General features: G+C 40.7%; 1 protein-coding gene and 1 long non-coding RNA gene across 5 annotated transcripts in view; one reads left to right on the plus strand and one right to left on the minus strand.

Annotated features, from left to right (window-relative positions):
- Nucleotides 1-26,503, plus strand: part of NEBL (nebulette) — a 119,202-nt gene that overhangs the window by 43,113 nt on the left and 49,586 nt on the right. For 2 of the 4 annotated variants that reach the window (XM_077303894.1, XM_077303895.1), the window contains exons 3-4: nt 2,657-2,741; nt 10,045-10,152. In XM_077303894.1, coding sequence (XP_077160009.1) covers nt 2,657-2,741; nt 10,045-10,152 — 193 coding nt within the window. Of the gene's footprint in view, nt 1-2,656; nt 2,742-10,044; nt 10,153-13,174; nt 14,766-15,917; nt 16,062-26,503 lie in introns of those variants that run through there. The other 2 variants (XM_077303887.1, XM_077303886.1) reach the window with 2 other exon arrangements.
- LOC143820734 (uncharacterized) lies at nt 9,544-23,552 on the minus strand. The gene is made up of 3 exons (XR_013225479.1): nt 23,400-23,552; nt 13,977-14,085; nt 9,544-9,779 (listed from the first exon to the last, which is right to left on the minus strand). It is a non-coding gene; the product is annotated as an uncharacterized LOC143820734 (long non-coding RNA).

Raw genomic sequence — 26,503 nt, forward strand, 5'->3', positions numbered from 1 at the left:
AGAATGTATTCTGTTGTCTTTCATGTAGTTATAGTGTCTGGGTACCAATTTGTTTATTACATGTGCTGTATAGTAGTTTGGAAGCTGTATGAGATTGGCTACCACTTCTTGCTTTGCTTGATCAGAAGCCTAGTTGTAGAAGAGGAAGAGAAGAAGAAGAGTTGGTTCTTATATGCCCTGATATTATTGCTAGGTCAGAACAGCTTTATCAGTGCAGTGGCAAGCCCAAGGTCACCCAGCTGGTTACATGTGAGGGAGCGGGGAATTAAACCTGGCTCGCGTGTAACTTTCAGATATGAAGTGCGTGCATGTACCCAAGTAATGTGTGAAGCATACGTTGTTAGGTCAAGGACAGAATAAATTGAGTATCAGATTACCATTATTGGCTTAAAAATTGTTTGAGTGCTGGCATGTGGTTTGTTATTTGAAGTTCTATAAAACTGTTTCCGCACGGGGAACTTTACTGCCCTGGCTTCCGTATGGAGCACAAATCTGGGACAGACAAGGTGCATCAGGCTAAATGTTTCCCAATGTGGGAGACGGAAGAGGCAGGGCAACCTGCCCCAGCTCAAACTCCATGCTGCAGCCCAGCGTGAAGCCTCCGGTGTGAAATGGTTAACTGAAGAAGGAAAACTGCAATAAAGGATAGCATTGCTGCCTGGTCAATGTGCCCCTTCTTTGCAAAGGCGAGGAGGAGAGATGATAAAAATTAGACCACTCATGTTGTAAATTGCATCATGGTTTGTACCTTGTCTAGGGGAAGGATAAGCTTATGTCTGATTACTCCTGCATAATTTTCATATGCTTGTATGAACTTAGGCAGTAGATCAGTCTGTGATCCTTTTCTGCATAAATAGTACCCACCCACAGAGGGTCTCCATTCTGCCCTCCCTCAGTCAGTTTCAGATGCACTCTGCGCCTCATGGACATTCAAAACTGTTTCTCTCTCCATAATGACTGCATGTGTTTGTTTGCATCAAATATGTGAGGATGTGATGACTAACTGGGAAATCTAGGAGAGAAAAGGAGAATATGCCTTGACATATGTCACGGAACTTTACTGAGTCCCTGTTCTTTCAGGAAGAGTCTTAGGAGAGATTTTTGTAAACACATTTCTCACACTGTTTCTGCCTTGACAAGCAGCTTATACTGTAAACTATTTTGTTTGAACTTATAATGTAGGTAATTCAGAAAAGAAGTTGGGATAAAACTGAGAAAAACTGCAGTTTTGTAAATGTGTCATGCTGCACAAGTGCATGACTCACTATTTTAAATTGCATTAGGAATAACAATGTATAATAATGTATGACAGGAGTATAATATTTCCAACTGAAGAAGAGATGTTGAGTAGGCTGCAGTTCTTTGTGGTGTATCCTTTGTTGAATGCATTTTCCATTTACTTAGAATAATATGCTGACATGATTAATGCTATTAGGGTTGATCTTTTGGTAGGTGGGATCTCAGTGTAATGTTAGGAGACGATTATGTACAATTCACTGTTGACTCAATTCTCATGAAAAACAAGGTTGTGATGAAAATTATTGAACTCTAAACTGTGACTGTTTCTGCATGAGGAATCTGCCTCTGGACAGCCTCTGGTTTCGAGTGGGTTTTAGAGCCTCCTCCACATTATGCCATCTTCATGCCAAGGCTATCCAGGGGTTGGCTCAAGTTTTGGCCAGATTTCCCTTGAGATGAGGGAAATTGCCAAAACTGGATTTGCCATCTTCTATCGCGCTTCCCATAAGGGAGCAACCAGGGGCAAGCCAGTATGGAGGGGGAAAGGTATGATAGTCTCTGAAGTGTTGTCCCACCCTTGGACTCACCCTCCCCTCTCCATTTCTTGCTCTGAGAATTTTTAAAATAAAAAATGGCATGGTCCGTGTTGTTGCAGGACTGTCAAAGTTAAAATAAAATCTTCTGTAAAGTGTCCATGGTCTTTTTGGGACCAGGCAGGCAAAACAGTCCCATTTGTGTTTTCTGGTGGTGGGGAATAAACAGGGAGAGAGGAGGAGGGTGCATGTGATGAAGCAGCCCTCTCCCAATTAGCCAGGCATGCATGGTCTTTGTTTTTAAGCCTATTGTTTGCACAAAATTATTCTTTGTGGTCCAGTTTTCATTTCCAGCCTCTCACAAATGAGGTAGGCAAAACACAGTCACATTTGTGTTTTCTGGCGGTGGGGAATGAACAGGGAAACGGGGGAGCAAGTGATGAGGCAGTCCACTTCTGATCAGCTCGGTGTCCATGCTCTTTGTTTGTTTTTAAGTTCACTGTTTACACAACATCACACTTCAGGGTCCAGTTGCCATTTCCAGCCTCTCACAAATCTATCCAGACATAAATAGAGTCCAAAACACCATGAATCCTCTTCCCCCCCCCAAAAAGGGGGGGATGTTTTATTGTTTTGGTATTTCACCATAGCAACACTGATGTGTTAATTTTTTAAATTAAAAATGTTTATGTGTTGTGGCATTACTGCACTGAAATCCAAAGGTTCCACACTGTAGCTCATGAACTTAGTCCAGCTTCAGGGATGAGAGTATTTGAAAGGCAGTTTCTCAAGCTGTTGGTCAGTAATTGGAGCAAAAGGCGCAAGTCATATGAGATTGTTAGAAGTTGGTGAAACCAGTTAATTCCTTCTCTTTTAATTTCTAGACATTACCCAAAGCAGTCCTTTACTACTGTGGCAGACACACCGGAAAACCTTCGACTGAAACAACAAAGTGAATTACAAAGTCAGGTAATCTGTGAATCCATTTGTATATGTTGCTAATGGCTGACAGAGCTTCTAACTAATGCTTATACTAAGCATTTTGCTTAATTTGCCACACAAGGAATCTTAATGTTCAAGCAGTTACATGTGACTTGTATCAGTTTTGCATTAACCAGGCTAGCTGGGGTGGGGGGGGGGAACACTGACTTGATTGCAGGAGTTGCTGTTGCTTGACTATCTCCATTTCATCTGTTTTAATGATACCATTTGAAATGGAGGAAGACCCTTGCTATGATGATATAAGCAGTCAAGCCTTATTCATGTTGATGCAAATTATCGATACTTTCGGGGATGACAAACTTGTGTTGAATGTGCTCGCTTTGCCAGTGCATATACTAAAATTGGAGCGATACAGAGAAGAAACTTGTGTTGAATGAAAAACGGCTAAAAAGGAGTACAGGAAGTTCACACAGGCTTCTCATTCTCCCTCATGGTTCTTATTACTGCCCGTACAAGCCTACATATACATAAGTATGGGGTGTGCAGAAACAAGACCCTGAATATGGGTGTGGCACCAAAAAGGTTTGTTTGTTTATTTATTTATTTATTCAACCCTCATAAAACCCCAATTTTCAATAAGACAAGCAATCCCATCCTGCCTTGTTCAGACAGAGGATGAGTCCTCTTCCACTAGGAGTGAGTGGGTGCAGGTCTAATAGACCTTGGAAAGGGGTCTTTGGTAGAAACACTGCCCTGGCCTTAACCATACGCCTAGTGGAAGAGCTCCGTCTTGCAGGCCCTGCAGAAAGCTGACAATTCCTGCAGGGCCCTCAGCTCTTCTGGGAGCTCATTCCATCAGGTTGGGACCAGGACCGAAAAGACTCCCTATGTGAGAGAATAATAACCAGAGAATATATATTTTTTATTATGACAGTATAGGAAATAAAGTGTTTATTTGTTCAAAGTAATTATGTTAACAGTATCTATGGCATTAATTATAGCTTAGTTTTTAGACTAAATTATGTTGCTTAAAAGAGCCTCTTGTGGTGCAGAGTGGTAAAGCAGTGACATGCTGTCTGAAGCTGTCTGCCCATGAGGTTGGGAGTTCGATCCCAGCAGCCGGCTCAAGGTTGACTCAGCCTTCCATCCTTCTGAGGTTGGTAAAATGAGTACCCAGCTTGCTGGGGGGTAAACAGTAATGACTGGGGAAGGCACTGGCAAACCACCCCATATTAAGTCTGCCATGAAAACGCTAGAGGGCGTCACCCCAAGGGTCAGACATGACCTGGTGCTTGCACAGGGGATACCTTTACCTTTACCTATGTTGCTTAAATGTACTGTTCCTGAATTTGGTTATGTCCCAAAAGCCTGAACTGAGATTATTCATATTTTATGACATCACTTTGGAAATTGTGCAATAATGTGAAACGAAGTGGGTTACAAATATTCTATAGGGATTTACAATCAAGTAAAAATAACCATAAACATTTTCCAACACCTAGTAATCCCAATGGGATAGGTTTTCTCTTATTACATGCTAGGTATTACTTTAAAGTTTAATCTTGCACAGAATGTTCTTTTCCTGCTGCTCATGGTAAATGAGGAATTTTTTTCTCATCACTGGCTTGAGGTTTTAATTCATTTTTGGTTTCAGGATCACAGCTTGATGAGTCAGTGGTCCATTGAGAGTCAGATGATAAAAGTAAAAACACCAGCATTAAATCTTCACTAGAGGTGTTAACAGTATCAGTATGAAAATACCGAGGTGTTATGTGCAGTCCTGATGTGAAAATAAAATGACTATCCTTGAAACAGTATGACCCAAGGTAGTGCTACTGACCAAATACATAATAATATAAATAAATAAATACATAAAATCTGCAGAGATGAGCTTCTCCAAATATCCAAGGTGACATTAACAAAATGCTTTCAATCATGCACGATTCCCCAACATGTTATAGCTCCAGTTCCGCATGACTTTTCCCCATGTAGTTCCCATGATTTCCGGCACACCCTTTTTAGTAGTCAAAGGACCCTTCTCACTTTTTTGCTAGTGGAAAAGCTGGTTATATGAAACCCAGTGCCTCACCCCCAAGACAAAGACCTAAGACAAAGACTGCGGACCCCTGGAGGTTCATGGGAATTCTGAGGGGGTGGGTCTGTGGGAGCGCTGAAGTGACATGGTATGGGGGGGGGGTTTGGGCTGTATTCTCAACTTCTACTCTTCTTTCCAGCCTACATGAGGCTGAGCTGCCATAGTAGTGGTAAATGTTGGGGGAAGGAGCAAAAGGAGGGCTAAGGGTGTGGGGAGTAATGTCACTTATGGGGATGTGGTGTTGGTTGGGGTATGGTCAGATGACATCACTCCTGGGGCGTCTCGAAATCTGAAAAATTATTTCAGATTTCCTGCATGGTCAAAAGGTAAAAAAAAAGACTGAGCTAAGCTATTGTTTTGACAGTGGTCTGCTTTTATATAATCATTGTTTGCATTTGTATATAAATCATATATTTGAGATATAAGTCTATTTAGGGTTGGTTCCTTTAAGCAGACATGTCTATGAAGGAATGTATGTATGCAGAAGTAGGGTACGGCCAAGTCAGAATGCAACAGGAACACAAACTGGAAACTCCTCTTAAACAGCTTCCTGAGAACGAAAATAAGATTTGTTGTTAGCAGAGAAAAGTCTCCTTCATTCTGTATGATATAAAGATCAAAGCATGGAACTAAGGTCCAGCACCTGATCTGCAGGACAATTGTGAAGCATGATGGACAGAAGAGGAAATAGTATCTTTTTCTGAATTTTGAGAGCTCTATTGACTTTGTATTTTTGGAACTGAAGAATTCAGCAATTTTGAACATGTTTGAGGAGTCATAACAGTTCCTACTATAAACAGTTTTGAGATGGTGACATTTAATAAATGGTAATAACAACAATGCTGCAATAATTAAAACTAGCAACTACAAATGTTAGTTTTTCTCATATTACAGTCAAATTTTAACTTTGCCGCACATTGAACCTTTAATGAAAACAGAAACATGCACAAACAATCCTCACTAATAGGCTTTGAATATGTGATCAGGTTGTCCTCTCCTTTGTGCGTGCCTTAATTCTCATTAACAGTTAGGTGGTGGAGGAGAGGAGGAATTAATTATTTCTGTTCCATGCATGTTTAACTTACACATTGGTCCACCCATGTGTGAGTTGGCGCCAGGCAAAAAGAGGGGGAAAAATGGGTGTGAAATTACATGTGAATCTGATGGAATCTGTGGACATTATTGTTGAATGACAGAAATTGATTTGTGTACAATTTCCTAATTATATGATGCTTGATGACTCTAATGCATGGGTCAGAACAACAAAGAAATACGTCAAATGAGCACATTCTGCACTGCATTGAGAAAGTTAATTGGAAACTATTGCAAAATACTTGATTTAAATAGGTATTGATTTTTATTTTCGATCATATTTAATGCTTTTCAGAATGAAGTATGTTAACTGCCTATGTTTAGCTAGTTCTTTTATTGGGCAAGCTTTACAAATCAGTTTTCTTAAGGATATTTGAAAACAAAAAAACCTGGCATAAACGCATCATGGAGAACATAAGGTGTTGTGTCCCAGAATAAGTTTTAAAGGGATCGCAGAAATCAAATGGCCTTCCTGTTGTTTTCAAGGAAACAGTCATAATTCCCCCTTGCTAGGGAATATGGATAAAAGAAGATTAAAGGTCCTTCCAGAGTCTGAGCAGCTTTAGATGCTAAGGAATATGTGCAAATATAGGAAGAGTTATTTGTGATTCCTGTGTTCATGCATGTCATTAATGTCAGACACTGCTGTGTGTTAGGCTTCAGATTGTAGCCATCTGTGTTGGAATGCTTTACTTTAATTCAAGGTAGTGGGAGATGGTTTTAAATTAACATGCTGTTCCCAATGAGCGCACAGACAGAGGTCTGCTGGCCTCATCCTTCTCACTGTCTTGCAGCAGAGACCAAAAGGTCGGGTAAAGCTATGGATGGTATTGCATGGGCTTCCATTAAGACCTGCTGGGAGCTGTGGCTGCCCTGCACCCTCTTTCTCCCATCCTGACACAAGGGCTGCTCTAACCTCTAACACAGGGTAGCTCAAGGGTAGTGTTGTGTCTGCACATCTGCCAAGGACTGAGCTCGAGGTTTGAGGCAGGATCAGAACTCTGCACTAGCGTCAGCCAATGCACAACTAGATCCTGACCATGGGATCCAGTCAGTTTAAACCAAAACTGATCTATAGCATGCACTGGCAGGGAGATCCCTTTGTTTGTGCAATTATATACGTTGGTGTTTTGGTGGAGCTCTGTTGTTTCTGTCTTGGTGCAAACATTAAAAAAATGTTCTGATATACCGCCTAGAAAACTAGACTGCACGTTTTGAAAACAGACAATTATGACGTTCTCCTGGGCCAAGGCCTTGATTTGTCACTTTCTCACCTTCCTCACTGCACCTGGGATGCCAGATGGAATAACAAACTAGGACAGGATATGTCGCTTAAGTAGTAAACCCTCCGATCCCTGTGGCTGACAACTGAGGTGGGAGGTAAACTGGATAGAAATAAGTTTGAGCCTTGTTTATTGTATAATACAAGCTAAGGGAAATGGTAATGCAAAAGAGAAATATGGGATTTCAGTTTTTAAACTGTCCATGACAAGGAAACCCTTTCTTGTCATGTTTAATGACTTTGTTACAAATATGCACATGCTCCCTACTTTTTATAACTTCAGTTACTCAGATTGTAGCAGGGGGGACCTTAATGAGAAATCTGATCCCTATATTGAGATTATTTTTCTCTCCTGTTCAGTCAACAGTTTAATCAGCTTTCAATTCTAACTGACCACTTCTAATTGTCAAACACATACTGTCTAATTTTAACTAACTCTCTGCTTGCCAACCCCCCATGCCTGTTGGTTGCTGGAGTCCCACAGTCATTGGCTGCTATGTTGCTGGATTCCACCCCCCTCCTGTCACAACATTATAGATTTCCTTCCGCTTGCAAGTATGTTTACCAAGATCCTGTTGTCTATTCAACATGTTAACTGGAAAATCCATCAGCTCTTACTGTGTTACTTTCTGAGCTTATTTTACCTTCTTCTTTTCTTTATTTGATACAGAATAAGTAGCTTAGGTGTTGTTTTTCTTTGGGGGGGGGTCAGGGGTTAACAATGATAATGATATTTGAATTTCTAATATGGCTCCAAACTCACATTGATAATAATGAACATTTAATTTAAGCATGGCTTTCCCCTGATTCTTCTGATATATTAACATTCAGAAATGAAAGACAGTTGTGAAAGCTACTTTGTAATAACAATTTTATTGGAAAGCCAACTAGATATTTTTTCTAGTGTTATTTCTTCAAAAAAACCCTCTCCTCTCATCCTTTATCTTCCTTCTGAAGTATTTTTTAAATATTTGTGTTTTTTGACATATTAAAACCCCACATTTAATAGTTATTTCTACATTGTTTAGTGCTGGTGAACCTGAGCAAGAGCAAACTGAGACCAGATGGTTGATAGAAAGCAATACCACCTGGTCTGTAAATACTGCCAAATGTGTCTCTCCCATGTTAGTTTGCAAGGAGAGAGGAGAGCTCATGAAAGTCAAGTTATATGCGTACTAATTATCCAGGAGAATACTGGAATATTGAAAGAGATAGTGTAATATTTGAGATCCTACATGAACATAGCTATTACCTTTTCCTTTAGTTTGGTGTAGTGGTTAGAACCAGTTTGGTGTAGTGGTTAGGAGTGCGGACTTCTAATCTGGCATGTCAGGTTTGATTCTGCGCTCCCCCACATGCAGCAAGGTGGGTGACCTTGGGCTCGCCACGGCACTGATAAAGCTCTTCTGACCGGGCAGTGATATCAGGGCTCTCTCAGCCTCACCTCCCTCACAGGGTGTCTGTTGTGGGGAGAGGAATGGGAAGGCGACTGTAAGCCGCTTTGAGCCTCCTTCGGGTAGGGAAAAGCGGCATATAAAAACTTCTTCTTCTTCTTCTTCTTCTTCTTCTTCTTCTTCTTCTTCTTCTTCTTCTTCTTCTTCTTCTTCTTCTTCTTCTATTTCTGTGCTTTTATTTCCACAATAATTACTGCAGCCTTTTAAATTTCCTTTAATATACTTGTTTGAATGAATGTTACAACAAAATTTGAATCCTATAGAACCTTTAAAACCCACAAAGATTTATCCAAGGCATGAACTTCATGCCTTGAATAAATCTTTGTTGGTCTTAAAGGTTCTACAGTAGTGATCCCCAACCTGTGGGCTGCGGACCACATGTAGTCCTTCGACTGATTGGAGGTGGGCCCCGAAGGACGCCTTCTCCCCCCCGGCCCTTTACTTCATCCCCCCCCCCAGCCCTTTACAACACACTTTATTGTTGTGGCGTGTCTGTATCTTATTTTGACGGGATGTTTAAACATTACCATAGTGATCAGAGAGCGTTAGGGCAGTGGTTGAGAGTAGAGGAGTAAACTACCCCCCCCCCACCGGGCCTCAGTAAAAGGCATTGAGTGGTCCCCGGAGAGTGGTCCCCGGCGTTGAGTGGTCCCCAGTGATTAAAAGGTTGGAGACCACTGTTCTACAGGACTCAAATTTTGTTGTGCTACTTCAGTGGGTACAGCTACCCACTAGAGTCGATCCTTATGGAAGAATGTTAGTATGATCACATATTATAGCAACAATGAAATAAGAATATGTATTCCTAACATACTTTGTGTCTAGTAATGTACTAGAATGTAACATTATTTGTGGGATATAGTTGAAGAGGCGGTTCTATAGATATGAAGGCTTCACCCAAGCCTGTTATGGTCAGCAGAGAGAGAGGAGAGAGAGATTATATTATATAATATATGGATCCAGTTGTGATTTATGGTTCATGCTGTAAATACTACCACATTTACAAGGGCAGTTGCCATGCACAATGGGGAACTCTGCCCAGTGATGGTGGTGCAGTGTCTGGAACTCAACCTATGAGATAAATAGATCTTCAGTTCCTCATCTTGGAATGCCTCCATCTCTCCAGCACCAGCACCTGTTGTCTGTCGGAAAAGAAGCAGAAAGAGGCAGGTTAGGGAGAGACTTTAGCTCTGTTAGCTTTTTAAAAATATATATTACTCTTCTTTGTTCTGCTCCATGACTAGACTCCAAACTTGTTCTGCAATGTGAAAGTGCAGACATAATCATCATTCTTAATACATGGATGATGATACATGTGCTTTCTTTTATTTGTGGTGTTCTGTTAAAAAAAGTTATACTTCATTGGATAGGCTGCGGGATAGCATGACAATGCTTTTATTTCTGCAGGTCAAATACAAACGAGACTTTGAAGAAAGCAAGGGAAGAGGCTTCAGCATTGTCACTGACACACCAGAACTGCAAAGACTGAAAAGGACGCAGGAGCAAATCAGTAATGTATGTGATGCTAGGTCTTAAGAATGATACACAAATGAACAGGCGTAATACGAAGTCATGGTCATAAGTATGAATCTGTGTGAGTGAGGAAACTGGATGATTTGAGGTGTTTGTATGTTTGGGATCAAAGCTTTGTTTTGCTTATCCAGTACCATGGTAGTGTGTGTTTCTCCTCTCCAATACTAAAGACGGATTTATTATTTACATTTGCTATTAAAAATCTCATAAACAAATCCTGTTTTTACAAATAAGACTGTGTCAATTATGCTTCCTTTTAAAAAGAAAACCTCAATATAACGGATTTTAATATGAATCATGCAAAATAGAAATTACAGAATTATGTTCCACGCAACTTCTGCTTGTACAGTTACTTCACAAATGTATTGTTAACATTTAATTTGTCAAGATATAGCCACAAAGTGGATTTGTAAGATAATAAGATAACATATAACTATAGAGTTGGAAACACTGCAGCTGAACATTCAGAGAAAGAGAGATCTAGGGAACAGGATCTGTGCATGTTGCAGTATACACTAAACATGGGTAGTGTTTAAATCAGGAAAAAGTGAAATGGGAACTTGGCCCGTGAGAAGGAAGAGGAACCCTCTCGCAGGTTGTTTATTCAAAATATTTGTATCACACATTGCCCCAGGAACAAATTTATGCTAACAAACATATACATTGTCAAGATTCAACAGATGTCAACAAATAATAAAACCCTAAAACCACCGGCTTTGAAGTTCGATAGAATATCCTTGGAACAAGTTTGTATTGCAGCCCTTTCTAAAGACTTCAGAGGAAGTTCCATCTTCTTTTCCTCAAGAAGACCATTGCATAAAACTTGAGTACCAATTGAAAAACAAAACAAGAGCCTACTATCTATCTACTATCAATCTGCTGAATGCACCTAATCTCCTACTATGGTCAAGGTATTGACAAATGTATGTCTTTAGCTGGTTTACATCTTCTGCTTCCCACAAAAAGACAAATGGCATTTGTAAACTAAACAAGATGGAGCTAATCTATTGAGATGGAAGTTTGTCATGGAGTACGTATTTATATACTGTATATACCCTGTCAAACATGAAGTGAAGCAGAGACCATGGGCTGTGAATTTTTTTGCGGGGGGGGGGGGACTAGTGCATGCCCATTGCTACCCTTGTTTCACCACTTTCCCCTCTTCTTCATACTCACCCCTGATCTGCTAATGCTATTTTTTTTTCTTCACTTCCCCAGGCAAGAAGTTGTGAAGCCTCATTTGGCATTCACAGTTTACTGCACGGTGGTTTTAAGACACCTGGGGGACAAGGAAGGAAAGGGATGTTTGCTGCTTCTGATGGAAGCAAAGCCAGTGAGAGGAAGATGGGTATGAAGAGTTCAGGTAGAAGCCTCCTTTGCCCCCCCCCCCCTTATTTGATCCACCACTATTTTACTGAACATTAAAAATGTCATTTTTTTGAGCAAACAGTGCTTCCTACATTTAATGAGAATAGGAGCCATAGAAGTACCCCCCATGATTTTGATAGAATTATTTTGGCTTGACAGTCACAAACTGAGTGTCTTGTATTGATCGCTGTAGGAGTATTAAATAAATTAACTGCCTCTCTTAATGACAAGTTTTAGACATTTTGGTTCACCTTTCCATGCTTGGACGGACATTTTAAATTGCTTGTGCATTTTCCGATTTGTGTGGACTGATGTAAGATGTTTGTCAATTATTCCCCCCCCCCCCCCAATATTTCAGGTCCAAACTATTTGCATCTGTTTTACAGGGAAGAAGCATGCTGAATGTGTGACTTCAAGTGAGTGGTGCAGTAAGCTGCATTTGACCCATTATGCACGGGGGTTTTAGCGTACATTCGGGGTGGAATGGCGGCGACTAAAATCACGGATAACGTACGGTGCTGGCTGCAACCGGCCGTAGCTTCGGTGCATGCCGCCAAAACCGCGTTCACGAAACGCGGAAGAAAACGCAGCTTCCGGGTGACCGGGGCGCAACCAGAAGTGGTGCCAGATCGCCGCGTGCATAATTGGTTACTCTGGGTTTTGCCGCCGGCGCGCCCCACCCCGTGCATAACCGGTGTGCGTCGCGTCTTCCCCCTCTGCGTTTTCCATGTGACCCGAAATCGCCGTTTCGGCGGCCGTGCATAATGGGCCTTTGTCTTGTTTAGCATTATTTTGTTTCTTTGCGATCAGACCAACACGGCTACCCATTTGAATCTTTTCCATTTGTTAGTATGCCCTTATAGTCAAATTTATTTCCGCCACACACAAAATAGGAAAGGATTGTAGAAAACAATTGTAATAACTTTCCAAGATTTGTATTCTGATTGATGTTTTAAATGTGAAGAGAGGGGTTGTTAAAAAATAAGTAAGGAAGAAATTTGAAATAATTTTCCGATAGTGGTTGTAGCAGCCCCGTGGTAAGTCTTAAGAGGCCCAGAGAAACATATTGTGAGTGGCAACTGGATAACCACCAATCATTTGTTTAAAAACCGCACTTTATGTGAGTGTGTTTGCTTGTCTTGGTGTTTGATTTGGTACCATGTAGTACAGAGAAGGTATCAGTTTTCTTGATCCTGCTGTTTAGAGGAGATGGCCAGACCAATGAAGAACATGCTGCATTTCGGGCTTGAGGTAAGCTCTGGAAATGGAAACAACTTCCAAGTTTAATACTTGTAGCACTTGCAGCTTGGATAACATTTTCAGGCCCAGCCAATGAAAACAGGTATATTATCAGGTTTTCTCTTCTGCTGACCTGGACTGTGGGCAATATGGTATACATGGAAGCATTTGTTTTAGAAAGGCCCATGCTGTGTAGGTATTTAAAATGTGACAATCTGTCTAGAGTGATTCTGTTTTGCCAATGCAGTTAAATATTATGCAACTTTTTAATCAACTTTTGATGATAAACAATGTAAGTTAAAAAAAAATTAACAAACATAATTTTGTTATGGAATTTTCTCATTTTTGTTTCAGCCTCCCGAGAGTAGAGGAGTCCTCCAGAATGACATCTGAATGAGTCTTCAGCAGCAGAGAACAGGGAAAAATTAGAGATCTCTTCCTTGTGCAAGGTCATGCTAGGGACATCATTGACTCTGAGCTTGCAGTTTTTAAAATAACAAAATGATTCTATACCGGGAGAGTGGTATAGAAAACTAGTCATTAATAATAATAATAATAATAGTAAAATAATAATAATATGTATTTGCTGTAAAAGCTTTAACAAAATATAAACAACATATTCAGAGATGTGTCCTGGTTAGTCTATTAAAGAAAACAACAATGAGCGTCTATGTCATATTAAAGACTACTGAACGTATTTTGGTATACGCTTTCAAGGCCAGAGACTTCTTTGTTAGGATCCAAGCTAAACAAACAGAAGTGTGTGCAAACCACAGTCTGCACCTAAAACATTTCTTTGAGTTGTTGTCTCACTTCTTAGCTAGACTCTTCCCCTATATGCATAATATAGAAAAGGCTAAAGGTAAAGGTAAAGGTATCCCCTGTGCAAGCACCGAGTCATGTCTGACCCTTGGGGTGACGCCCTCTAGCGTTTTCATGGCAGACTCAATACGGGGTGGTTTGCCAGTGCCTTCCCCAGTCTTTACCGTTTACTCCCCAGCAAGCTGGATACTCATTTTACCGACCTCGGAAGGATGGAAGGCTGAGTCAACCTTGAGCCGGCTGCTGGGATTGAACTCCCAGCCTCATGGGCAAAGCTTTCAGACGGCTGCCTTACCACTCTGCGCCACAAGAGGCTCTTATAGAAAAGGCTAGGGTTATTATATTTATTATATTTACATAAATTGGATGGCTCTTACCATTCTTTTCCTCCAATGCTGTTAGTCTTCCTTTGGGCACAAGGACCTCTTGCATCAGCAAATGCCTCTTCATGTAGGCAGAATGAATTAGTGGGATCCAACCCATTCTCTTTTCAAGGCAGAATAACAGAATCAAGGTTATCACTCATAAATACTGAACATATTTTTAATCAGAATCTTTAGCTTGTAGTGCTTTCTGAAATTCTGCATGTCTAGGTGCTTTTTTCTAACTTTTTTTTCCCCCTACCTGAATGTCACATATTTTGTTTGTATGGAGTCTGCACTGGGATATTTTGAAGACCATATTTAACCCTGTTAACGTAACTAAATTTAATATTTGCTGATGATCATGCACTGTGAACTGCACCGATAATTTCCAGGCTGTAGTCACACATTTTAAAAAATCCCATAATTAGAACTTGTTGGCACATGTGTTCAACCTATTTACTTGCTCAAGCGCAAGCTGTGCTCTGGAATTGATAAAATAGATTGCAGGGAGAATTGGAAAGAAAAGGTGTTAAAATCAAGCCCCCATAGCACAGTTGTAGACTGCAGAGCTCAAGTGCTTGAATGCGCTAATGTAAGAGAATTATTCAACTTCATTTGAGTGCTGTACATATTAATTTCCAGAATCATTCAATCCAATTTTGAGAAAGGGCTGTGTTCTTGATTTCCTTTTCCTGATTTCATAGAGTCCACTGGTTTGAAGTTTCACACTGGAATAATAAGAAAAAGGAGAGGTGCCCTAAAAATTTCCCAGGCTCTTGAATTCCTTGGAATACCAATGAGGTAAGAAAACAGAGAATTATACTAAGCTGTTTACATTGCCATGATATGCATGTTAAGTGCTTACTGTAGCTGTGCGAGATGAAGTCTTGTTTTGTGAGGAGGGTTGCTCATGATAGGTAGAGAGAACTTGGTAGGCAACCTGAGACATCATGATGGAAGATCTTTTCCTGAGTTATGATGATGGATAATTTCCTGAGCAACTCACCATTTGTTGTGCATTGGAATGATTTCTGGGAAGGAGTGCCTTGGGGAGCTGAGCTACGCTGGCCAAAACCAGTTCGTATGGCTCAGAGCCAGGAGGTTCAGCATCTTTGGCACACTCCATGTACAGGAGAGGTAAGCAAAGCTGGCAAGGGTTTTGAGCCAGAATAGTGTCCAAATGAAGATGAATTCGTGTTTTGTGAAAATATTTTATGTGATGACTTGGAAACATTTTCATTAGTTTTTTTTTCATATTAGAAGCAGTGGGGAAGGTTCATAAGCCAAAGCCTAAATATATGAAAACTTATGCATGTTATTGTTAGGCTCGGAACTTGTGACTGCCATTTAGATATGTCATTGATATTTTCATTCCTATTAGATGCTTATTAGGAGTGATTTAATTGGTAGTTTCATCAGCCAAAGTTTTAATTGCAACCCCCCTCCCTTCGCTTAATTGGTGTATTGAGGCTGAAGGGCACATCTCTGCCTATACTATACAAATGTAGAAACTTCTCAGTATTTTCTCACTGTCCCTTCCCAAAAGCTCAGGGCGGTTTACACGAAACTAGCATGACACAGGTTACTCCATTTGTAATAATAATGCCGTGATAACAATAATATTAACATAGTAATAACAATAACAACAATATAGAACAGTGGAATACTATGAAGTAGATTGAATACAACTCATACTAGGCCCAGTGGGTTGGGCGAATTTGTAGTGGTTGTGTAGGAGGGAGGCTTGGGGGCCAATGGGAAGCGGTGGTTCAGGTTGACCTCAACCAAATGCTTGGTGGAGGACCTCCCTTTTGCAGGCCCTGCGGAACTGTCCATCAAGGCCCTGATCTCTTCTGGGAGCTCATTCCACCAGGTTTTTTGCTTTCCCTTTTCAACCTTTTGGTTCACTCCCTCCTACCTTATACCTTCCTTTCTTCTCTTTCACTTTTTTAGTCTGACTCCCTCCCTCTTCCCCAGACTGATGTGAAGTAAGATAGTCATTCTTCTGTGTATTATTTGCCTGAAGGTTGTGGCTTCATGAAACTACCTGAATGGTTATTCAAAATGGATCTTAAACAAACAAATAAACATTTTTGGGTAAGAATTCCACCCCCCACAGCTTCTGAACGCTGTGTCTGCCTGTTTGCTTGTTGATTATCAGAATTCCCCGTCCTTCTTCACCAAAGTCAGTGAAGTTCATATTTGAGGAACATTGTGGAATGTACAAATAATGAGGATGGAGAAGGTAAAATTGTTTTTCACCAGCCGTTGTCTTCCTTTGGGCTGCCTTGGCCTTGAAGTGATATATTGCATTTTATGACTCATCATCTGCCTGGCAAAATGAAAAAGTATTTCCCTTTTGTTAAGATGTTGATATATAAATGAATCATATATAATATCACTGTCTGGATGTTGAATGTGCCCAATGTTGGTCTTGATTGCTGATGCATGTCGTAGGACTGAATGGCTAGAAAAAATCTACCTAATTCATAGCAGGGATAAGGAAAGATTGCTGCAGAATGCAGTTAGCCAAAGTTTGTATAGTTAAAGAATCAGTATGAGGCTCTTGTGAATCTACTGCAACAGGTGCTGTGCATTAAGAACAATCTTTGCAGATCGGTTTTTTTGGTAGAGTGCTTTGCAATATTAGTGGTGCTTAAGCTATGGCAGCACTTTGGTCAGGTTTATTGTGACTTCAGTGAAGCTCCTCAGATGTCACCTCTAGCTAGACAACTGCAATTTTACCTCCATTGTATGCTCAGTTAGCAATTCTAATCCATAGTGTCCAAATGTATTTGGTGCTTTACCCTGATTTACCCTCACGTTTATCAGTACACTAGCTAGGGACTGCTTCTGGATCAGTAGAGTTATTTAGCTCAATGTTGGTGGATTCCAGTGCTGAGTGAAGAGCAAGGTCTAGTCTCTCAACTGGTAGCTGACTTGTAGAATGCTGATATTAGCATGCTATTAGCAGTAAGTATCTTGTCATTGTTAATGATAGGATGTTTTGGAGGTCATTAATTCATGAGGTTGCCGTAAGTTGGAAGTGACTTGACAGCACATAACACAGGCTTGTATCTTGTCAACATATTAATGGACTGAAGAATTTCAGGCACATTTGACTCTGCTGACCTCAAGTAGTCTAGTATGTGATGGAGTGAAAGAAGGAACGAAAGAAGAGATTAATCTTGGAAAAGACTTAAAAAAAAAAGAATTACATAGAGACACAGTTTATTTAATGCCAGTACAACTTAATATTTGACATACCTATTATGGAGTTGGAAGACCACACCCATTCTCTTAAGACTTGCAGTTTAGTATGAAGAACAGCTAGGTAGCACAGCATTAAATACCATATATTCTATTTTCTTATTTATGGTTTATCATGGGACCTTTAGAATCCAGTCTAAAAACCAGACTGGACTGTTTTGAATGACTCTCTTTTGCTATGTGAAGAGTCTTTCTTTGATAGAGGAATATTTGCTATTTAGCAAAAGTGAGTAACTGGTTTTGGTTAAGAGTCTTTATATGTTATAAGGAGCAATTTTATGATATTATTACTAAGCTTGAAGGCTAAGTGCTCAAATTCTGATTATTAATTGATTAATTTATTTTAAATATTTATATGCCCACCTCTCCCCTAATCTCACAGGATGCAAACCAAGTAAACCAGTATCAAAATATGATAAAACTCTTTAAAAAGATAAAAAAACATCAAAATGTCCCTTTTATTTCCCTTTGCCAGGGCCATAAGATTCCCTTTTGGAAATTCCCTGGAAAACTGAGTTTTGAAGCCTTGCAGGAGTCTAGGAGTCCTCCTGACCTCTTCCAGGAGGTTGTGGCCAGACACCGAAAAGGCTGGAGCACAGACTATTTTCAAATGTGCCTTTGACAAGGAAATACTGACAGAAGTTGCTGGGAAGAACAAAGCTGCTGCATGGGAGCTGTGAGGAAGAGGCTATTCTTTGACGGTTGCCGGGTCACCGGCAGGGATGAGGTGCTATCATCAGCTGAGTCTTCAATAGATAAGAAACTGACCTTGGCACAGGCTGAATTTTGAAACCCTTAATCATATCAAGAGAATCCTGCTGAGTACAGAAGATTCAATCTAGAACGGGATCTTTTTAATGTGTTGTCTCCATTGGTATAGCCTTATGATGGCCATGCAGTCTTGAGCCAATTCTAACCATGTTGCCTCTGCACACATCTTGCAATCTCCATGCACTAACGGAGAGACTCCAGCACTAAACTAGAGACCAGTTGTAACAGCCCAGACAGAGTTAATTTAGAAAAAAGTCTTTTCCTTCTGTATGAGATGCTTTCCCTTGGAAATGTTATGCACATGCCCAGCATGTGCTTAATTCTGCTGAGCCAGAGACTCATTTTGCATGCTTGTTTTCCCTCCCCTTTTATCTGTATAGACCTTGCAAGTTCTAGAATGCTGGTTCTCAGAACTGACAACAACAGTCCTCATTTGCTGAGCTGGCTTGATGTATGACTGGCCATTCAGAGCAACCAGTGGGCTTTCCATGGAGGCTTTGTATGCTCTAAAGAGCCTAGGCTAACATCTACTTCAGCAGATTACACAGGAGTTACTCAGAACTGTGCAATAAACACATATGGCTGGATGACCCAGTGACAATTTGAGTGCCTTTGTTGTGATTTACCTCATCTAAAAGCCTTTCAAATAAAGAACAATGTATATCACTAGACTGCCAGGAAAGCAAATGATTCAGCTTTGCAAGGCTTGTTTCATGCTAATACCTGCTAAAATATTGCCCAGTTCTCACAGTGATGGCAAGTGTGTGTCTGAACTTGACTGCTTCGGGTGATGGGGTCATGTGATTAGATGCTTCAGCATATTAATTTTTCCTATGCACAAAAGTCAGTATATCAGGAGGCTATTTATAATTTATTTATTTGCTTTTCAATTTATACCTCGTCCCTCCCGGCATGCCGGCTTGGGGCAGCTTCCAACATTTAAGTCCATAAAACATGCCTAATAAAATTACAATATGTCAGTAATTTAGTTTAACATAACATTAAAACTATAAAAATTTTGAAATCAATTGTGTCAACTGTTTTGCCAATTGGTTCATTCCGAAGCATTTGGCCAGGGAGGGATATAGCTATAGAGGGAGCCCAGTTGATTTTTAGCTAGAGTGATATTGATGTTCATTAGCCCTAACCAAATGCCTAGTGGAAGAGCTCCCTCTTACAGGCCCTGTGGAACTGAGGCAGTTCTGTCAGGGTCCTTCTGGGAGGTCATTCCACCAGGTTGGGGCCAGAACAGAAAGAAGAGCTGTTTTTTTTCTGTACCAGAAGGAGTCTTGAAGCAGCTTACAATTGCCTTCCCTTCCTCTCCCCACAGCAGGCACCCTTTGAAGTAGGTGGATCTGATGTTTGATGTTACTGCTATGTGAGAGCAGCACTATCAGGACTGTGATGAGCCCAAGGCCACCCAGTTAGCTGCATGTGGTGGAAAAGGGGAATCATACCCAGATCACCAGATTAGAAGCTGCCACTTTTAACCACTACACGATGCTGGCCCTAGCCCTAGTTGAGCCCAGATGGACTTCTTTCAGGCCAGGGATCACTAGTTTGTTAGAATTGGATGATCTTAGTGTCCTTTGGAGAGTTTAGTCAGCCAAATGGTCTTGCAGGTATGCCAGGCCCTGACTGCCTCTAGTCCTTAAGGTATACCAATACCTAAAAGTGGATTCAGAATTCAACTGGGAGCCAGTGCAGCTGCCTCAAGGCAGGCCGGATATAGCTCCTCTATGGTGTGTGGGTGAGGAATTGTGCTGCTGTGTTCTGAACCAGTTGCCATTTCCAGAACAGCATCAAGGGAGGGCCTGCGTGGAGCGAGTTACAGAAATCCTATATGGAGGTAACTGTTGAATGAATCACTATGGCTAGGTGTTCCGGAGTCAGGTAGGGTGCTAGTAGCTTTGCCTGGTGAAGATGGTAAAGTGCCAGTTGAGCTACCTTTGTGATCTCCACCTCCATTGACATATCTGTCTTCCATTTCTCTAGCATGCAGTGCCTCTAGATTTGTCTTGGATGTCATATAGATGTTGACAGGACTGTGAGAAAGCAACTTTGCTACATGGGCAGCTGGAGGGGGTGTGAAGATCTGTTTTTTCAGCCCTATCTCAAATTGGCTGGAGAACACAGGCCCTAGCTTGTCTTAAACCCATGCCTCATTTGGACTGGAGAAGGGGCTGGGTCAATAGCATCAAGAGCTCCACTGCTATGAATGCATTTCTTTTAATAAGAACATAGCCTAATGTTTAAGCAAAGGCCCAGATTCCACTAAGTAAAAAGTGCATTAATCCATTACAAATCAAAAAGGGTCAAGAAATACGTGAAAGGGTTGGGATGAAAGATGACATAAAAGTGAGGCAGACATTACATACACATTCACCTTGCTGAACTGTTTTATGATATCATTCGATTATAATCTGTAATGCTTTAGGTCATGTCATACAGAGTGTTATAGGGCGCAATAGTTTTCGGTATGATCAAAATGAGTTCTTAACAATTATCTCTTTCAGATACTATAGCGACTGTAGTCTAAGGAAGATGATTAGATGGGGAGAGAGAAGTGGTACAAAATATATAATATCTTAACGTTCTTCATGGCATTTCTCTGTGTGCATTTCGAATATCTGGAAAACAATTACTCCCCCTTTGAGCTGCATTTTTTAATCTAAATAAGCAGTACTTCATGGTTTCACCTGACATGGCACCAGATGATGGAAATGGACACATGGTGTTAGTATTAAAATATTTTACTTGAGTATTGTCATGCATGGTAACAAAAACTGAAATACCTGAATAGGGTCTGGGTTTGAAAAAATACATTGTTATGAAGGTAAAGGTAATGTTAGCTTTGGTGGCAAATGATGCGCTTTTTGAGTAAGAGAAAACTAAGTAGTGTGGAGTGAACATCTCAATAACTGCTGAGGACTAGGGGGTTCTGGGGAGGAGCTTTAAAGTAGGCCAGTCTGCATGTTTTTTTTTGTTTGTTTTTTTGCCTCTGGAATGAACTGTATCAGTCCGTCTTAGGAATTCTAGTGTCAGCTGCTCAGGATGAAGAGAAAGTGGGCTAAACCTAGCAATGTGCCAGCAAACCAAAAAAAGGGGGAAATACTGGGTGATAGATGAGTAGTTTATTATTGCACAAAGCCCTTGGTCATTTCACTCAACAGGCTTTGTCAGCAGAATCTATAAAAACATAATTTGACGTTAAATCCAATAAATAGAAGGACCCCATAGTAAAAAAATATTACAGTCATTAAAATTAGTATTAATTTAAAAGACAAGATCAAAATTAAGTTTAAAAAAAGAAGCATAATAATCATTGAAATACAGAATAAGATAAATAAACTATACATTGGAGATAAACCAAGACAATTATGGATTTCTACAGGGGCATTCCGATACTGGCTGATTTTTCAATCCTCTTCCTAGTAATCCCAAGCATAGCATTTGCCTTTTTTGATTGTAGTTACACACTGAGTCAATATTTTCATTGAGTTATCTACCAACTCCAAAATCTCCACCCTGGTCAGCGACAGCATTTTTAATACGTATTTTTAAAACATTTCCTAACCTGTGGTACGCATTTTATCTGAGCTTCCAGGTTTGTAGTTTTAAATAGTTTCCAAGCTTCCTGAAGGGATTTGACTCTCCTTTCAGATTCTTCTGTACTATCCTACTCATTTGAGAGAAGTTGCCCCTCCGAAAGTTGAACATGGTCTTTTTGAGGAACTCGCTATTTACAGAAATGCTAAACTTGATAGCATTATGGTTACTGTTCCCAACAGTGCTATCATGCTTACATCTCTCACCAGGTCTTGGACACTATTTGGGAGCAGGTCCAGGATCTTCTCCCCCCAGTAGGTAATGTGAACATCTGCTCTATGGTACAGTATCTAGAATCTCGTTCTCCTGATTAGAACACGTATTGAGTCGATCAGTGTTTGGGTAGTTAATATCACCTATTATGACACAGTTATTTCATCCATCTGTTTTCCTTAATTCTTTTGTTGTTTTGATTGTTGTCATCCTAACCTTTGATTGGGTGGGCAATAGCAAATTCCCAAAGTTAAGCTTCGTTTTGGGCATGCTATTTCCACCCATAGTGTTTCGGTATGCAAATCTATTTCTGTTAGATATTCAGTTGTACTGAACTGGATACCTTTTTTGAAATGCAGAACCACTCCGCCTTTGACCCTTGTCTCTCTAACCTTCCAACATATATCTGGGAATCACTCAATCCCACTGATTATCGTCATCTCGTCACATTTTTGAAATGCCCACAGTGTCAATGTTCTCTTCTGACACTAAACGTCCCAGCTTCCCCATTTTGCCTCGGACACTTCTAGCATTTGTATATAAACATCTATAATTTACCAGACAGATTAGGCCAGCAATCTTCCTCCTGTGGTCTTCAGACCTTGCCAGGCAGTCAATATTGTTCATCATCCTCTGCTAACCCTTTAGAGCAGTGGTCCCCAACCTTTTTTGAGCCAGGGGGGTGGAGAAGGAGGCCCGGGGACCAGGGTGGGGGGAGGGAGGCACAGGTGCGGGCGTATTGGCGGGTGCAAATGGACAGGTGCAGCAGCTGCTCGCCTGCGTGTTTGTGCCCGCTGGTGCCCGTGCCTCCCTCCTGCAGCGCTGCGCTGCACTCGCTGCGCTGGGGCCTGGCGGCCGATTGCTCCTGGGCCTCGGCACAGCGAGCGCCGCACTGCAGGGGGGGGAGGGAGGCCTGGGCACTGGCATGCCGGCAGGCACAAATGCACAGGCGCTGCAGCTCCATGCTGGTGGGTTTGTGCCTGTCGCCGCCCGTGCCTCCCCCCTGCAGTGCGGTGCTCGCTGCGCCAGGGCCCGGGAGAGATCGGCCGCTAAAGCGTCCGATCACTCCCGGCACAGCAAGTGCTGTGCCGCGGGGGGGGGGAGCCGCTCCCTCCCCCCCACCACTGTCCGGCACTGAGGGCTCCGCAGCCGAGGGTTGGTGAAGATTGCTGTAGAACGCTTCCCTCTAGAACTGGAACAGCTACCCTTTCATCTCCTAGACATGAGCCATCTCAAACTATAGACCTTATGTCTCCAGTTGGCTTCCCCCCCAGATTTAGATTAGTTTAGTGTTCTGCCACCTTTTTGATTTTAGTGTCAGTAGCTTTGTTCTTTCTTGGGACAAGTGAAGGCTATCTCTTTTGTACAGGTCCTGCTTATTCCCAAAAGCATTCTGGAGCCTAACAAACCCTTCCATCCTACGCCATCATCTCATCCACACATTGAGACTCTTAATTTGTGCCCGTCTATGTGACTTTTTAAACTTATCCTGTCATGATAGAATTTTATATTTTATTTTAAAACACATAAGGTCGCAAGTTTAGCAGATCTGCATGCATAAATGCCACTTACCCTCTCTTTGCCTGTCTTCTAAACTTGCCTGTTTATTCCCTTGTTCTGTACATTTTGTCACAGGAGCTGGGACACCTCATCATTCTTCTCAAAACTCCTCCTTGTCTGGGATTTGGCAGTGGATTTTGCAGAAACTGCCCTCTTCAGCTCCTTGCATGACTGAACAGCTTTCAGTTTCTTTTTTTTCTGTGCTGGTGATGGATGGGTTCATCAAACAAGAAGAGAAACTTGGAGATTCTGACTGTGGTTTTGGAGCAGTCTTGCTGGGCTAAAACTCATCTTAATGGGCTGCATTCATTTCCAAATAATATATACCTTTTGGATTTGGTAAAATTCCCCCCCCCTATTTCTGTTGTTTCATTAGTGGCACTTTCAGGATGCAATTTATTTAAGAGCTTTGTTTTGTTTTTGCATTGTGGCTTTTATCTGACACAATAATGCATGCCAACATTTTTGCCTAATGCTTAAAATAACACATGCATATCACACAAACACTTAATACGTTAGCACAGCTAATTAAACTAAAAACGAGTAGAAGGTGGCAAACATATTCTTGACCTATTACAAGAGAAAATATGACTTTCCTTTTTATAGCATTCATGAGGTTGATGTGACATTTGCTTTCATTTAAGGAAAAGACTCTCCACTTAGGACTGGTTTATTGTTTTCAGCTGTTTAAAGTCAGTTCTCTTCAAACATATGGATCGAAGCTTCAGTATGAAACTACAGTTCACTCTGTCTCTGTATATAAATATGTGTGTGTGTGTTATGTGTGTTGTGTGTATGTATATATATCTCCTGAATTTCTAACCTGAGTTTGGTGACATGAACTGTGGAGTGGTTTAAATTACTATCACAGTGAAGTAGGATTACTGCATGTTAGATTTAAAAGTGTCATTAAGAAATGAAATAAGGCTCCAGCTTGGGAAAAAGTATGTATAAAAAAGATTTGACATTTCCCTCTTCTGCCTCCTGGCAAAGCCTCATGCCATTTTGATTTACAGATTATTATCTTCAGGGTTTTGATGAGACTTAAAACTCTCTTCTTCTGGCTGTAGGAAAATCCGGAAAGCTCATTGGTATGGATTCAGACCATCCTCTGGCATTAGAATGTCTTAAAAAAAAACCCAACAAAAAACTAAAAGGCAGCCTCAGGCTTCCAGTGAGATAATCATAGAGATAAAAGCCTAAAAGCTGGTCAAAGTTATGCCCTTGGCCCTGATGGAAATTAACTTTATGGCGACAGAATATGTAAACATTAATAAATAAGCTTTTGGTTTGGATAAAAAGGATCTGTCCTACTTTATCTTGTCATTTGAAGCCTATTTGTGATTGTATTTTATGTCTTATTGTCCATGTCCATATCTCATTTCTGTCGTTACCTCCATAAATTCATGTTCATTCTATTTCTTATCTTTTCCCATCCTGCCTTTCCTAGTGGTTGGAAAAGCCTGTCTTTGTCTCAGAGTGGCCATGCGCCTTTCTTCCTTTTGGAAACCCCTTTCACAACCCTACAAGCTTTTCTATGAGAGGCAATATTTAGTATTGAATGTTCTGTGCTGCTTTTTAAAAAATTTTAAGAACACCTTTTGTCTTTATTTTGATACTCATCGCTCACCATTTTCTCTTCATTCACCATTATTAATCAACTAACTATTTAGTTGATTAATAGAAGAAACAATTTGGCGGCTGCTGTTATGCATCTAGTATGTTGTTTGTACTATAAAGAAGATTTATTATAACATGCCTATAACAATCTGAGGTGACTATGCAGTGACTAAGTGTTCTGTTCACCATGATTTTCTTACACAGGAGAGGATGAGATAGATGTACTTCACAATCATTTTTTGCTGAATAAACCTGTGTAAGAGTCTGCTGAAAATTCTTTTTCCTTCCCAGCTGTGTGGAAATATGTCTCTGTTGAAATAGGCAGTACTATGCATGATTCAGGTTACTTTTATTGGCACTTTCTCATCGCGAATGGTCATTTTATAACTAAAAATTTAAGAGAAATTGAATTGCAATTCATTCCTACTACTAGATCTGTCAGAGAGTGAGAGCCATAGACCTAATCCACAATACAATAATGTGTGAATTGGCCCGTTACAGTGTACATTCTAATTATAATTCCTTAAACCAATTGATCCAGAAGAAGAAGAAGAGCTGGTTCTTATATGCTGCTTTTCTCTACCTAAAGGAATCTCAAAACGGCTTATTTCCTCTCCCTATAACAGTCACCCTCTAAGGGAGGTGAGGCTGAGAGAGCCCTGATATTACTGCTCGGTCAGAACAGTTTTATCAGTGCTGTGGTGAGCCCAAGGTCACCCAGCTGGTTGCATGTGGGGGAGCGCGGAATTTCCTCTCCCTCAAGGGGACTGTTTTTTTTTTTTTTTAGCTTTTTACTTGCTTAAGATTTTGCAATGCAGTTTTAAAAGCTTTCCCTGTTTTGTCTGTATCAGGCACATACAATTAGTTTTTTTAACTGCACAATGTGAATACCAGTGTTTAAGTGTCCATAAATTTCTTCACTTTCAGCTGTGAAGCTGAAACTTTCAGATTGTTTGATTATGGAGTGTATGCAAAGCATGTTAAGTGACAAATACAAAAGCTATGCAAAGAATCTACTCGAGTACAACCCATTTTACTAAATCACTGAAATCCTAAAACATGCTAGCTGCTTTTCTAGGGGTTTGGCTGTGTGCATATGGTTGAGTCTAGTATGGTAGTTGTAAAGCAGGTCTTTGGCAATATGTAGGCAGAAATATATTTTCCAGGAGGTTGCAGGAAAGAGCCATATTTATCATCTTGTCTTTGTTGTCAGGGAAACCATGTTTCCTTGCTGGGTAGTGTTCTTTGTAGGGAGCCTAACTTTCCCTTATTTAATTATTGTTGCTATTATGTCTTTGATTCACTTATGTCAGTTCTCATGATCAACACTCGGGTTTCTCTCTTGAATTATGAGCAAATAAAAACTATGGCAGTCTGATATAGGTACTAGTGTGTAGGTGATGCTGAATTCTTACAGAATGGGATGAAGAGAATTTAAAATGCAGCATGAGTTGTAAGGGGATGCTTAGCCCTTTCTTAGTTAGTATTTTTGCTGT

Source organism: Paroedura picta, chromosome 11 (genome assembly GCF_049243985.1).
Source record: "Paroedura picta isolate Pp20150507F chromosome 11, Ppicta_v3.0, whole genome shotgun sequence".
Taxonomy (NCBI): domain Eukaryota; kingdom Metazoa; phylum Chordata; class Lepidosauria; order Squamata; family Gekkonidae; genus Paroedura; species Paroedura picta.